Consider the following 15707-nt stretch of genomic DNA (forward strand, 5'->3'; position numbering starts at 1 on the left):
CATAACTTGATTATTGCAAGCATTGCCCAAATCCTTATCTCTTGCACCTAAGGGTGCTTCAACAGGTATGTCTGCAATTGATCTATTAACCACTTGCCCTCCGGAAGATTTACCCCTTCCTGTCCAGGTCATTTATTTGCAATACGGCGCTGCATTACTTTAAATGACAATTGCGCGGTCATACAACACTGTACCAAAATGACATTGATGTCCTTTTCCCCCCCCACAAATAGAGCTTTCTTTTGCTGGCATTTGATCACCTCTGCAGTTTTTTGCGTTATAAAATTAAAAAACTCTGAGAATTTAAAAAAAAAAAAAAAAAAAAGTCAATGTTTTTTATTTCCTACTATAAAACAAATAATTTTTTTTAATTAAAATTAAAAAAAAAAAATCAAATGTCTTCATAAAATTTAGGCCAAAATGTATTCTGCTACATATTTTGATAAAGAAAAATACCAATAAGTGTATATTGATTAATTTGCACAAACGTTATAGCGTCTACAAACTATGGGACATATAGTGGAATTTTTTTACATTTTTCTTTTACTAGTACTGGCGGCGATCAGCGACTTATAGGGAAACTGCGATATTGCAGACATTTTCACACTGACAGTTTGTGGGAACCAGTGACACTAACACAGTGGTCAGCGCTAAAAATATACACTGATCATTGTAGCAATTACACTGGTTGGGAAGGGGTTAACATCTAGGGCAGTCTCTCACAACCTTTTCCAGACAGAAGAACCCCTAAGATAACTTTCAAGTCTCAGGGGGAACCCCTGCTAAAAATTATTATATCTACAACTCATGATACATCAATGTGATGATCAGTGGGAAGAATGCTCCTTATACTTGTGGTTACTGGGAAGAATTACCCCCTTAAAGATAGCTAAAAAGATCAATGGTGTCAGTGGGAACTTATCTGAGAGGTAGAAATTTCTCATTGCTCAAGGAACACCTAGCATCCTCTGGAAGAACCCTGGTTGAGAGACCCTGATCTAGGGTGACCAAAGGGTTAACTGTGTGCCTAGGTATGTGCTTGATGTACAATAGATGGTGCTGGTACAAGAGGAAATGGATCAGCTCTGCAGGGACACACGATGGGTCACTTTCTCCTGTCACAACACAGCTGTGCCTATGTAAATATAGGCACAGCTAGGTTCTTCCTCCCTGCCCGACCATCTGTGGGTGCCGGTGAAGATCCATTTACCTGAACTCGCAGATCGCCTTCAGCGGTGGCAGTTCACAGCAGAAGCAATCCGCCAGCCCCCCGTGAGGCGGAAATGCAAAAATACATACATACATATGATTCTGCACAGGAGAGCCGCCCTGTAGCAGTATAACTGCTATAGGATGGAGGGAAAGTGGTTAATCTGGACATGTTATGCATTGGCAGGTGAAAACACCTTCATCCTACCTCTACTCTGCCATGTAAGCTCTAGCCACCTGCCATAAACAGTCATGTACAGTACTATTCTGCTGAAAACTCTACTATACGGAGGAAAGGTGACATCACCTCTGCTGCTATTAATCAGCATAATTTATCTTTACTCAGTAAACCAGGTGCTAAAACAGATTTGTATTGTTTTTTACTTTTAAATCTATCTTGGTGTATGTCTGCGACCCATTGTATAGTATTAAGCATCTTACCAGAATGTAGTCCGTTTGATAGGTGGAGAGCATCAGCACAGACACATTATGCTCAGCCAGGGGAGCAATGACAGACTTTGCAATCTTTGTAACCCCTCCAGTTTGTATTCCATTGGACAGCACATTTAGGACTCTCCAGGTGTTCTCCGCCACATGTAGGAAATCTGACTTTGCAAGCTCTGCCAAGGACACAGCAAAAGTAAAAACGAGCACAGGAACACTGATGACACAACATTGTATAAAAGGACTGTAAAAAAAAAAAAAAAATGCCAACCAGTTCAACTACTTATATTCCAACGCACTGTGCTTCGAAGTATATTAGTAGTGGTCTTTAATTCTTGTAGCACACCTGACCAAAACTTGTTACTTACTGGATCACTAGGTTCTGCTTCAAAAACATGATTTCCAGCACTGATGAAAGTCTGAAACAGCTATAGGTAAAAGTAGGTTTCATCTATATTTTAGGATATCTATCTATCTATCTATATATATATAACATACACACACACACAAACAAAACACACCTTCAAAAAATTGAAGGAACACTTTGAAAAGGATGCAGCAGGCTAGTGAATTTTGCTGAAATTTCATTGCAGCAACTCAAAATGGTCCTCAGTAGTTTGTATGGCTCCCATGTACTTGTATGCATGTCTGACAACGTCGGGGCATGCTCCTAATGAAATGACGGATGGTGTCGTGGGGTATTTCCTCCCAGATCTGGACCAGGGTATCACTGAGCTCCTGGACAGTCTGAGGTGCAACCTGCCGGTGTTGGGTGGACCAAAACATGATATTCCAAAGGTGTTCTATTGGATTTAGGTCAGGCGAGCGTGGGGGCCATTCAATGGTATCAATTCCTTCAACTTCCAGGAACTGCCTGCATACTCTCACCACATGAGGCCGGCCATTGTCGTGCACCAGGAGGAAGCCAGGACCCACTGCACCAGCGTAGGGTCTGACAATGGGTCCAAGGATTTCATCCCGATACCGAATGGCAGTCAGGGTGCCATTGTCTAGACCACCACTAGCTAAGGTGAGGAGTACAAAGAAAAATGCATGGTGCCTACAGTGAAACACAATGGTGGCAGTGTCCTTTTGTGGGGCTGCATGAGTGCTGTTGGTGTCGGGGAGCTGCTTTTTATTGATGGTATCATGAATTCTCAGAAGTACTGCTCTATATTGAAAGAGGAGATGCTACCATCACTATGTGGCCTTGGTTGTCGTGCACTTTTCCAACATGACAATGATCCAAACCACACATCTAAGACCACTGTTGCATTTCTGAAGAACAGGGTGAAAGTGATCCAGGGGCCAAGTATGTCTCCTGATCTGAACCCAATTGAACACCTATGGGGAATTCTAAAGTTAAGTTGAGCATCACTCTCCATCCAGCATCAGGCTCTAAAGAGGCCGTTCTTGAAGAATGGGAAAAAAAAATAGATGTTGCAATATGTCGCCAACTTGTTCATTCCATGCCTAGAAGACTTGGTGCTGTCCTTACAAATCATGGAGCTCATACAAAATACTAGATGTAGTAGTTTTTGTTATAGGGTGTACTCAATTTTGCACTTTTTAATCTAAGTTATTACCTTATTTTCATGTACCAAGCTAATTAAATGTTCAATAAAACTCAATTTTGTCAAAAATTTGGAAACTGTTCTTGTGTTCATTGAGATATTGATTTAAATCTTACTTTTCAAAAGAGGTGTACTCATTTATGCTGAGCACTATGTGTGTATATACACACACACAAACACTAAACCATCAGTTCTAAAAGCACAGTTGGCCATAGGAGGATATAGGAATGATCTGCCCATTATTCTTAACCATCTCATCTGCTGTAATAAGCAGCTCATGCTTTAGGTATGGGTCATGTAACCTAAAGCGTTGGCAGCCACACACTGTGGACTTGACATCAGCAGGTACAAAGTGATTTAAGGCTGCCGACACTGGGGACCACTATGCCAAGCTGGTGAAGGCCACATGGCCCAATGTCCTGCTATCTAGGGCAATTTTTTTAAAAAATGTTCACATTATAAATGCTTTTACAGGCTAAATTCAGCATATTTGGCAAAAAAAATACTTAGAATTCCCAAACACTATTTCTGAAAGAAGAGAACCCCGAGAAACAAATGGTGGTTGTTGGAATATTTTTCTGTCACGTGATATTTGCGCAGTCCTTTGTCAAACAACATTTAAGGAAAAAGCACACTAAAATTAATTTTAGTACACACAAACACAATAGAATACCCAATTTCTTGGTAAATATAAAAGCTGATGAGTCGAGTAAACAGATACTAAAAAGTTTTGTGCATCCAGCTGCAATCATTATAAACTGGCACAAATAGCTGTGGCTGCCAACAGCCTGTCATTTGAGTGTACAGGCTCTTCACATGCAGCTGTCATTGCAAGCAGGAGTCAGTAGATTCAGATTCAGGGATTTGCAGCACACCAAAACTCCCATGCAAATGCTGCCTTCATTACAGAGGAGATAGGGGGAACAGATATTTCTTAATCCTCTCTGTAGCTTGCTATCCCGCCCATTTACCATTGTCCTAGGCTCCCCAGAGGAACATAGAGGGGTGGCCCTTTTCACTACATTAAAAGTGATCAGGTGGATGTAGAGCCACCCAGATCACTTATACTGAACAGCCAGTCAGCAGCTGTTAAAAAGATAAGACACCAAGCTCATGGCTGCAGCATGTAGTTAAACGAATGTAGAGGAATAGATGTCAGAGCTGATCCAGGTTCTGTAGGGATGTTGGGATCTGCCCAGATGCCTGACTGCCAATTGGCACAGCCTTTCAGCGCACTGCTAAGAACCTGAGACAGCCACTCATGCCCCTTCCACAGCCTGACACTTCAGTAAGCACTGGAGGGGCAAAGCACAGAGCAGGTGACTGACAGTCACCAGCTCTCTGCAGCCTGAAGACCAAGAAATGAGCGATCAATGGACTTTTGTCACTTTGTTTCCAGTGTAGAACCAGCAGCAGCATCGGATCCATGCTGCAGCCAGCTAGGTGGGCAAGTATGTTTATTTTTTTTTAGGGTCCCACACTTCTCTTTTAATAAAAACTATTCACAACACTCTAAAAAGAGAATCAAAATCACAGCAAGGTAGACAATTTGATATGAATGATAAATGTATGCCGCATGGAATCTTTTCGCCCTTACGCACATTTTTCTGATTGACTGTATTGTCAAACTTATTGTCCAGATATACAATAAAATCAGATATAAAATAATTTTATGTATGGCTGCCATTAGCTAGATCCCCAAAAATGCCCTCCCCTGGCTATATAACCTTCACCTAAGATCACAAACACTTGCAATGGTATGCAAGTGTGCCTAGGAACTACATAAGCTGCATATGTTCAGCTGACAACACAGTCCTGTATTTGCAGGGACATGGGAAATATGCATGAATTGCAGATATCTAATTTTTTATTTTTGCCTTAACATACATTTTAAATCCTCCCATCAGCAGAGGCTGCACATATACCATGCAAATTCAGCCTAAATAAATTTCTCAGATTTTGTACAGATCTAAAAGCGGAACTATACTCACCTGTTCTCCAGCGCTGTGATTCCTTGGAGCTACTCTGCTGACATCTTCAGCCCGGCAGCTTCCAGGTATCAATCCCCTGCCGTTTCCATTGGCTGGGCCAAGATGATGTCACACACATATATAGGAGTTTCAGCTATGCCGAAATTCTTAGTGTATAAAAAATGTCATTTTCAATTATGTGCACATGGGCCTCATTTGCCTGCACAGTGTAAAGAAACTGCATATTTCTGGCGTCAGGGATCTCTTATAACTGCATACAGAATGGGTGATGGTGACTATATGCACCAATGTGCTGCTAGTCACATAAATTAGTACACAGAACTAATGCACCAAACACACATTAGGTGCACTACATTTGTGAATGTGCACTTTTTTTCTTTTTTTTTTTTTTTCTATTAGCTGCGTACAGCTGCCTACATCAATTCAAGTCTATGGGCTACAAAGCTCTAAGACCACCCAAACACCAGATATGCGCAGGGTCTTTTCGCAGAGTGGGAAAAAGCGCCCATGTGCATGAAGTCTTAAGGCTGCTTTCACACTGATTGTTTCTCTTCCGCTTTTTCATTAGAAAAAAAAAAAAAAGCAGAAGAAAAAACGTGATCATATATTCCTATGGAACCATTCACACTGATCTGTTGCGGGTCTAGCTCGTTTTTTTAAAATCCCGCTTGCTGCATTTTTGTAGTAGGCTTGGTGCAGAAAAAAAAAAAAAAAAAAAAAGCCGCACGTCCATGTTGAAATCAATTGAAAACACGGTAAAATTGCATCAAAAATGCACACGCGTTGTGTTTGAGGCAGTTTTTGAGTCACTTGTCCAATAAAAAAATGCAGAAAAACACGGCAAAAATGCATATGCGTTTTTGCAACAGATCAGTGTGAAAGTAGCCTAAAGGGAAGCTGCTGATGTTCCTGTTGTCAGACTGCTGAGATTGTTTTAGCAGCTGCTTGAGTTACCTACCTCCTAATGAATACTCACTACTCTACTAACTAGAGTTAACCACACTAACAGTTTACAGCCTGTATACTACCCTTCCCACTTAAAAGTTAGTGTCACCTTTAGGACCGGACCTTCATTTCAAAACCAAGTTAATGGCTAAAGAAAAGAGTTTAATAAGAAGTAAAGCTCAACAGGGTGTATCACCTAACTTTCAGGGTGCTGATTATCTTTACAGCAAAAAGAGGAAAGTTTACTACATGTGATATATACCATGAGGTCTACAAATCACATACAGAAGAGCACTGAGTACAAGTAAAAAAAAAAACAAAAAAAACAAAAACATAGCAGTAAATGACATTATAATGCTGACAAGTGAACATGCATGGCAGCCCTTGGATCTTGATACACAAAAGTGATATTTGGAAATTGTTTTTGCAATTGAACCTTTACTCAAAACTCCCCTTGCTGTTGCTAATCATTTAGTCATGAAATACTGGTGGAATAAATGTGTTGTTACAGCAATGGCATCCACTGTAACACCCTTTACTCTTTTCTATGGCTTCCCTTTTCTCTGAGATAACACCAGCTCATCACCTGGCTGCGCAGTTCTCTTAAGTTGGCCATACACTTCTGTTTTTTGGGTGAAGAAAAAAAAAAAAAAAAAAAGTCAGAATACACCGATCAAACAAGCAACTTCTGTCGAGATCCGACTGACACATACTAACTGAAATTTGGCCAGTCCCTGCTGAATGAAAACATTTTGATAAGTGTATTGTCAGCTTAAAGTGGTTCTAAAGGCTCAAGGTTTTTTACCTTCATGTATTCTATGCATCAGTGCCCCCAGGGGAGCTGTTGGGGAACGTGGAGAAGCAGACAGGGCACATCAGCTGTGGGCCAGATAAATTCTTGTAGTGGGCCACATGTAGCCCGTGGGCCATAATTTGGAGGCCCCTGGTTTACAGCAGTTGAAACAAAGCAAGATTACTACCAGCTGGTGTCTGGATTACTGAATCATAGATATTGCCTTATTAAATAAACCTGCATATCACTCCCGCTGAGAATTCAGACAATTGAAAAACCTTCAGTCTGTCAGTCTTCTATGAATCTAGAATGAATTGGCAGAACATGGGTGGAAATGTAGTTCCCAAATAGCTGCAATGGAATGGGTCCAACTTTTGTGAAGTATCTGGGGACATTTTTAGACTTCATGTACACTAGCTTTTTTTTTAAGCTCAAAAAACGCTGGTAAAAAAAAAACTTAAGTAGCATTTTAGAAGTGTTTTTACAGTACATGTAGGGAAAAATAAAGGCTAGAAAAAAAGCTGTTAGAAGTGTTTTAGTAGCAGTTAGGCTAAAGCTTCAGCGTTTTTTTCTGTTGGAAAAACGTTAAAAAAAAAAACTCTAGAGCAGAAAAAAAAATTGATTTTATAGACACTGAAGCTCAAAAAAAGATAATAGCCTAAAGTAGTGTGCATGGACACATAGGATAACACTATTAAGATTCTAGGAGCAAAAAAAAAAAATGCTAACAACTTCTAAAGGAGCTTAAAAAAATAAATAAATAAATAAAAAAAAATGGTTGTAAACCCTTACACATACCCATTGAAGTGATTGGCCTTAGGTGATACAAAAGTTGTACCTGTGTCTACAACCGTCTTTCCCCTACATCCAAAGTGCAGAGTTTATACAGGATCTCTCAGCACTGAAAAGCAGGGGGCAGAGAACTGAAGTTAGGAGGGCTCTAACTGGAGGAGGGAAGAGACACCCCCACCCCCCCCTTCACACAGGAACAGAGATGAGGCAGTCAATCTGCTGAAGGTCCCTCCCCGTCACCATTTTTCTCTTGATGTCAGGAAAACTTGTCTTTGGGTTGAGACAAGTACACACTATAGAGGAATATGCTTTGTTCATATTTCATGTCTGAGGCTTACAACCACTTTAAGAAATGGCATGTAAAAGAATAAGGTGGGTGCCACCTGCAGCAGACAAACTAAATTCATTTTACAATCAATATTAGGAAACAAATGCAAACTTGACTCATTTCTACAGAAGTTCTCAGGGTCATTACTGGGTATGTGAAGGTGGAAGCTTCATGACTATAATTACCAGAGTGACAATGAATCAGCATTAGCAGGCCGTGAAGTGGAGCAGCTCTAATTTTCATGTGGGGTATACACTGCCTGTACAGGTACTGCTCTAGTTTACACACACTTACTCATCCTGTGAGAGGTACAAGTACAAGCATGCTGAGCAATAGGAAAAGGTGGCTCCCTGCAACCATCATAACAGAGAAGGGCGTCTGCTTTCCTTCCTGGAATTATTTCCTTTACACGTTTGTTACAGTGGGATCTAACCAAAGCCTGCTCCAATACACTTCAGTGTTTAAACATTGCAACAGTATTGGTGACAAGAAGTAGGGACATACTCTCTGTATACAGACATTTGGGACAATTCTCTGTAGTCTGGTGCAGCAGAAGCAGAAATGTGCTGGCAGTAGCACATTCTATGGATCCTGTCTCTGTAAACTCCAATAGAAAACAGAGTGCAGGGCCCAATACTGCACAAGTAACCACAAAGAACAAATAATCAGACAGTCGAAGGAAAAAAATCTGATCCTATTCAGTATGTGTTCATTGTACAACGGTTTTTATTACACCCAGTAGGATGTGTGGTCCAGATGGTCCAACCTTCCACATCCAAACAATTGCCAGTGCATGACCAATTCTCCTCTAGAATGCTGCGACCACACCTAATTTTGGTCAGGCAGACTAGTCTCAAAGTATGTGGCCACAATAACATTGTCATAAGGCTTCAGTTCTTGTGCCAGGGTTGGATGAATTCCAAGACCCATATAACTAATAGAATTATTAACTACAGCCATCACCTAACTTTTCAGAATCTCCCCAAGTTGCCACATCCTTTAATAAATGCCTGCTGGCATTACACCCTCTACCTGTCCAAATGCAATGTATATATACAGTATGTACATTGTATGGTTGATGTGCTCATTCTATCAGCAGCCAGATGCTGTAGTCCTACAAGTAACACCTTTAAATTTTGACACAGGAACGATAAGACACCCTTTGTCAAATAGTTATACATCAGTCCACAGCCATGATGTGATCTACAGAGGGTTACGATAACTGGGACACCAGTAGCAGAAATGTCCATATCCCATGATCATCTTTGTCTATTGTGGCCAATTATGAAGAGCGGGAATGGGAAAAAAAAATAAAAATCTGTGAGCACACTAGGCAAACCCTTCCTGGGGCACAACACAAATCCAAAGGGTTATAAACAAGTAACTTTGGAGCACTCTAGTCCAGCCATTCCCAACCAGGGATCCATGGAACCTTATGGTTTCTTCAGGGATTTCTAGGAGTTCCTTGAGCTGTGGCTGGTTGACCTCCTAATTGAAGGTGCCTAGATAGCTCCAGGGCCAACACCACTTGGGGGAGCCAGCCACATGATACCAGTGATCTTATCAGCTGTCTGTAAGGGTGGCATTCTGGCCAGAGGCTTTTTTATTTTTACCACTGAGCCCAGATGCAAGGTGTATTGTTCCCACTGACCCCCTATGAATTTGTTTCAGCAGGGGTCTCTCCAAGATCTGAAAAATATTAAAAGGGTTCCTCTAGAGCAGGGGTCTCCAAACAGGTCTGCAGGCTGGATATAGGCCTTTGATTGCCTTTATAAGGAACTTGGGGCACTATTCCATCCACTGACACCAACAATAGGGTACTAGTCCTCCCACTGACTCCAGAGATGGGGAACTAATTCTCCTACGGACACCATTGATGGGGCACTATATCTCCCACTGACACCAATCATAATTTTATTTTACCTCCACTGACTATCAAGCCTATGGCATGGTTTACGCCTACAGGCCACAGTCCATTCCCCCTAAAGATTGAAGGGCAGTAAATTGGCCCTTTATTTTGAAAGTTTGGAGAACCTTGCTGTAGGTTGAGAAAGGCTGGTCTCAGATATAAAACAAATCAGTCCCCCCCAAACACACACTACAACCAAATTGCAGATTACATTAACCAATATCAATGCAATGCTTATGTCCCTATGCAATTGGATTACTTTTAGGTAGTCAATGGCATTGCAAAGTTGTTGACAAAGCTAACAAAAATGTATAGAGATTGTACAATCAGACTGTAATGTGTGGCAAAGTCCAACTCAAAACATTTATTCTAGCTGAGGGAAGGTTAGGACCTCTGTCAGGTTTCTACAGCTATATGGGTCCCTAATGGGGACATTTACCCCTAACCTCCTGTTATGAAGGTCACAAGGACGAGAAGTGATAGAATCTTTCACTAATGGGAAAGGCTAGAACATACTGTATATATCTAGCAGGGTGGGGAAAGGTTATTAAACTACTCAGGTTGTCTATTTCTTGGTGATGTCAAAATCCTCTTAATTTTAGTTCTGATGTCACTGGGTCAGTAAGTGTGGGGTAATCTCTCCAATGAGCACAACAATAAAATAAAAGCTTTGACTCTCTAGAACACAAAAAAAAAAAAAAAATGTTTTGGCTTCATTGGGCTTTAAGTTCAATGACATTAACTCATATCCACCAATCAGATTTCAGTTTACTGAAGTTAACAATGAATTGGGATTCATTGCTGGACTTACCGCACTTTACATTACTGAATAAACCACATATGGAGCATCCAATCTCATTGTGGTCACCTACATTAGCACACACTGTTCAGATTGATTCGGATATGATTGGTATATGCGTTGGGAAGTATGAAGAATCTTTTAGCACTGAGCCCAGTTCTTAACACAACAAGAATTTGACTACTTTGGGTACACAAGGGTGTATTTTATATTGGCGAAATTAAAACAGTTTGAGAGGCAAATTGCAGTAATGTATGGGGATCCCTTCAGTAAAGACAGCACAGGGGCTTAGCACTTAGCATTTCTGGTTTGCAGCAATGAGATCCTCAGTTCAAATGCCAGTAAGGACACTACCTGCATAAAGTTTGCATGTTCTCCCTGTGGTTGTATGGGTTTCCTCCCATACCCCAAAGACATGCTGCTATTGGCATTTCTGGTTTGCAGCAATGAGATCCTCAGTTCAAATGCCAGTAAGGACACTACCTGCATAGAGTTTGCATGTTCTCCCTGTGGTTGTGTGGGTTTCCTCCCACATCCCAAAGACATGCTGCTATTGGCTCCTGTCTACATTGTCCCTAGTAAGTGTGTGTGATAGATAAGGACATTCTATTGTAAGTTCCTTGAGGGAAGAGAGTGATGTGAATACAGTATGCTGTACAAATTAAATAGAAATGACAAAAACTGGAGTATACTACAGAACTCCATTATACACCTGTGATACAAAAGGGATTGTGTATACCTTTAAACCCCTCTTCATCCAGCATCACTGTGTAGTCTTCTGGAGTTTCCGTCAAACTGAAAAACTTGCATCTGATAATAAAAAAAACATTAAAAAAAACACAAACATTTCTAAGAACAAAAAAATTATCCAAAAGAAAGTAGGTTGATGATGAAAGCAATACAGAAGCCAATCTATAGGAAGAGTAATGGCAGACTGAGAACAATCTGTGATGGCATGTGCAGATTTAAAACCCAACTCCGGGAAAACGGAAAGTCCTAGGGTCCCCTTTATAAAGACTAACTGCTTGTTTCAGTCTAGGGAACAGTAAGGGCCAGTTCACACTACATGCGTCTCAGTTGCATTTATTCTGCATCCAGAACGCACAGAAAGTAGGTTATATGGCTGTCAATGTCCTAGCTCACATCAGCGCTTGCAGTTCGAGAAAAAAAAAAAAGTAGAACATGCTGCATTTTTCCTGCACAGAACTGTACTGGAATGTGGTAAAACACATCAAAAACGCACATGTCCCTATTTAAAATGAAAAAAAAAGGGGAAAAAACTGGAATGTATGAAAAATGCACCAGAAACACGCATGTAGAAATGCATCTGGACCGCGCTTCTATAGAGTGAACAGACCCTTAAAGCATTTTACTCACCTGTTCCTCCGCTTCTCTGGTGGACAATGCTCCCCTATATTTTAGCTGTGGACTGTCCCTTGACATCCTCATATTCAATGCAGGGCTATGGTCCCTGCATTGGTCTTGGTGATGCAAGAAGACCTTAGGGTCAGCATACACACTGCAATCTGACTGTAGGTGTACCAAAGCTACGAGGACCTACCTAAGCAACCCAATCAGGGAGGCCCTTGCACTACATAGTTGTTGGGAGATCTAATGAAGACTGTAATGTGTGTGTTGAGCTGTAGACCCCTGGAGGCTGCAGGGACCAACCTATCACTGTGCAGGGAGATCAGAGAAGTAAACCCTGCTGCACCCACAGGATCCACAATCAGTTAACCCCTGCAGGGCCACCACAAGGGAAGCCCTTTAGTTTGCCCATAGTCCAGCTGATTCCACAGTATGTTCCATCCTGCTCTCTATATAGAAGGCAGGATGGATCTCCAGGGCACATCACCTCTCCTGGCTGAGAAAACATATGTTCATGGAAGGGACAGCTCAGCCTCCATCTATAGAAGGTGTCGGTCCCATAAAGAACGTTATATCTTCCAGTCAGGCTGGGTCCATGAATGGGGGCTGGCCCCACGTGACCTCGAGGTCCCCTGCGTATGGGGGGGGGGGGATAAACCCTCCACCCGAGGGGGGCGGGACACCATTCATTCCCCGGTGCACCCACCTCGTCCGGTGCCGCAGGAAGAGTAACTTGACGAGCGGGTGTGTGTAGAACCACAGGCCAACCTTGTCAATGCTGGTCACCCGCACCCGGTGTTCCAACAGCTGCAGCTCCATGGTGGACGAATCCCTACATCCAGCGTGAGCACCGAGGGGCGGGACAAGCGTGTAGCGGGGCGTGCCTGCTGGACAGGGCGGGACTTATTCTGCCTCATGCTAGACCGTGCAGACACGCCCCTTGTTCTGTTTTGGGCAATAGTGGGAGGAGAAGAAGAGTATGAATTCGCTGGAAAGGTAACAATGTTAGGGCGGGGCTTCTCCATGTTGGTAAACCATGTGCTGTGCGATAGCAGACAGCTTGTCAAGTGCCATAGAATCCAGGTGTAGCAGCTCAAACGTTGCAAGGTTTTAAAGTGTTCCTAAACCCAGGACCCTGCATTCGCTATATCCGATCTCCCACAGTACACACAACATGGAAATGCAATTATTTTAGTAAATAGAAACTGCTAAATACCTTTTCCCATCAGTAGTTAGAGCAATCTTGTGACTTCAGCAGAGCACTGGTTAAAGCTTGAAGGAGTTTTCTTTCTGCTCTAGGTCTTAGGAGGATGCAGAACCCCTGACTTCTGTTTGTATAGTGCTGATTGGCCCTGTGCTGATCACACGCGCTCTCCCAAGAGCAAAAATAAAACCTAACAACACACACCAAACTCAGCATGTGCAGAATGACTCCTCACGATATGTCTTATCAGGAGATAAGAGGTAGTCGCTTGAAAAAGTGGAGGAGCAGAGAAGAAAGAGGATTAACCCCTTAGGTTCCACAGTGACTATAACAAGCATGCTTTACTGCATATAAAGGCTGATTTTACTGTTTAGTAACACTTTAAAACCAAATAGACCTTCTTGGAATACATCTAAATTGCTGTGATGGATTGACTTCAGTAATTATAACCCAGTAATGCCTCCTTAGAACAAAAGGTAGTTGCATATTTCATCATTTATTCCAGTGTTACTAAGCCCAGGACCCTGCATTCAGAGTACACAGAACATGGAAATGCAAATCTTTTAGTCAATATAAACCGCTGAATACCTTTTCTCATCAGCAGTATATAACAGCCTTGTGACTTCTATCAGTGTCCAGCTGAGCACTGGTTAATCGTGTAGGAGGAGTTTTCATTCTCCTGACTGTCCTATGATGCTGCAGGAGCCCCTGACTCTCTGTCTGGACAGTGCTGATTGGCCCTGTGCTGATCGCATGCACTCTCTCAAGAAAAAAAAAATTCTCTAGCAATACACATCAAACTGAGCATGTGCAGTTTGTCTCCAAGCCTCTGTTCTATCAGGAGTTATATTGGGGACAGTGGAAGAAGGGGAGGATCAGAGAAGACAGGATCTAACATCCTCTTTACACAATACAGAGAATTAACCCCTTAGGTTGCACAGTGCGTATAAAACATGTTTTACTGCATATACAGACTGATTTTACTGGTGTGGGTTTAATAACACGTTAAGGCCTCTTGTACTCGGTACTGATGTTTAAGCATTTGCTTTTTTGAACATACTTTCAGGCATTTCTTTTGCGCACATTTACATGTATTTATGCCTGTTTGCACATTTGCGCGCACAACATATTAGGGAAAATTCTTTAATATTTATGCTCACCGGCACAAAATACTGACCAGGAAAGCGGATTTCTATTTTTTTTTTTTTTTTTTTTACAGTAGTCAAAGACATATCTTCTCAGATTCAACCAAGAAAAAAAAGTCTGCGGGCTGCCAATCAGAGGCTCAGGCAGCAAATAATATCAATATCCCCCACTCCCCTTACATCACTGACAGAGGGAGAGGGAGGGATGGAGGAGGTTGTGCTCCTTTGGGTCTGTACATGCTCTATACCTTATGATGTGTCTGATTTTTTTACATAATGTAGGTCTAGTCTGCACAATCAAGTTTACAGTAAGGGCTCATTCACGCTAGTGGTTGGGGGTGGTAAGACCCTGCAACTGAGCCACATGGTTACTAAACCCCATCCACTACTCTCTTTAGGTAAAGAGGCAGTCATTGGAGGTGTACACACGCTGCAGCACTTTGTGGCAGGAATCACTGGTGTAACAACAGGGGTCGCAGAAGTTGCAGTTGCGACCTGGCCCCTGCTCCAGGGGGCCCTGGGGCCTGCCTGTCAAGTGCTGTTCTTTAACAACTTGCCAACCACGCTATAGCCGAATGATGGCTACAACGCGGTTGTCCAGTGCTGCCAGGGCGTCATATGACGTCCTCCCTGGACACGCCCTGCTGCGTGCCCCTGGTGGCACGCACCCATCAATCTCCGTGATCGCTGTATCCTACGGACACAGCTGATCACGTGATGTGGTAAAAGGCCAATCACAGCGGCCTTTTCCACGCGATCAGCTGTGTCCAATGACACAGCAGATCACCAATAAATGCAGTTGCTAGTTATCGACTGCACTTTCCTTACGTTGTCAGGACTGAGGAAAGTAGTGCCAATAACTGGCAATTGTCAGAGGACGGATCAGCACTGATAATCAGTGCCCAGCAGTGCCACCCACCTGTGCCACCCAGTGCCCAGCAGTCAGTGCCACCCATCAGTGCCCAGCAGTGCAACCCATACATCATCAGTCCGCTCAGTGTAGGGCACACAAGGAAGCACCTTGGCAGGCTACGTAGTTCAAACTCTTTACAGACAGGTAAAATGTATTATTGTGATGATTGTTCACCAGACAGCAGCATTAACTTTCACATCATTGATACTACAGTCTTGCCTGCAAAGTGCTCTGGGAATGGATAGAACACTGACTGCCTGTATTATTTGAGCATGTGTAATGGAAATGTCCAG

General features: G+C 42.3%; 1 protein-coding gene across 1 annotated transcript in view; it reads right to left on the reverse strand.

Moving 5' to 3' along the window:
• Positions 1-13040, reverse strand: part of CASTOR1 (cytosolic arginine sensor for mTORC1 subunit 1) — a 55167-nt gene extending 42127 nt beyond the window's left edge. The window contains exons 1-3 of the mRNA XM_089655466.1: positions 12859-13040; positions 11524-11594; positions 1651-1829 (exon numbers count right to left, since the gene is read on the reverse strand). Of these exons, the coding sequence (XP_089511592.1) occupies positions 1651-1829; positions 11524-11594; positions 12859-12971 (363 nt within the window). The 5' untranslated portion in view covers positions 12972-13040. The remainder of the gene's footprint in view (positions 1-1650; positions 1830-11523; positions 11595-12858) is intronic.
• Between the last annotated feature and the right edge of the window lie 2667 nt (positions 13041-15707).

Source organism: Staurois parvus, unplaced genomic scaffold (assembly GCF_062004578.1).
Source record: "Staurois parvus isolate SC_StPar_1 unplaced genomic scaffold, SC_StPar_1.0 ptg000840l, whole genome shotgun sequence".
Taxonomy (NCBI): Eukaryota; Metazoa; Chordata; class Amphibia; order Anura; family Ranidae; genus Staurois; species Staurois parvus.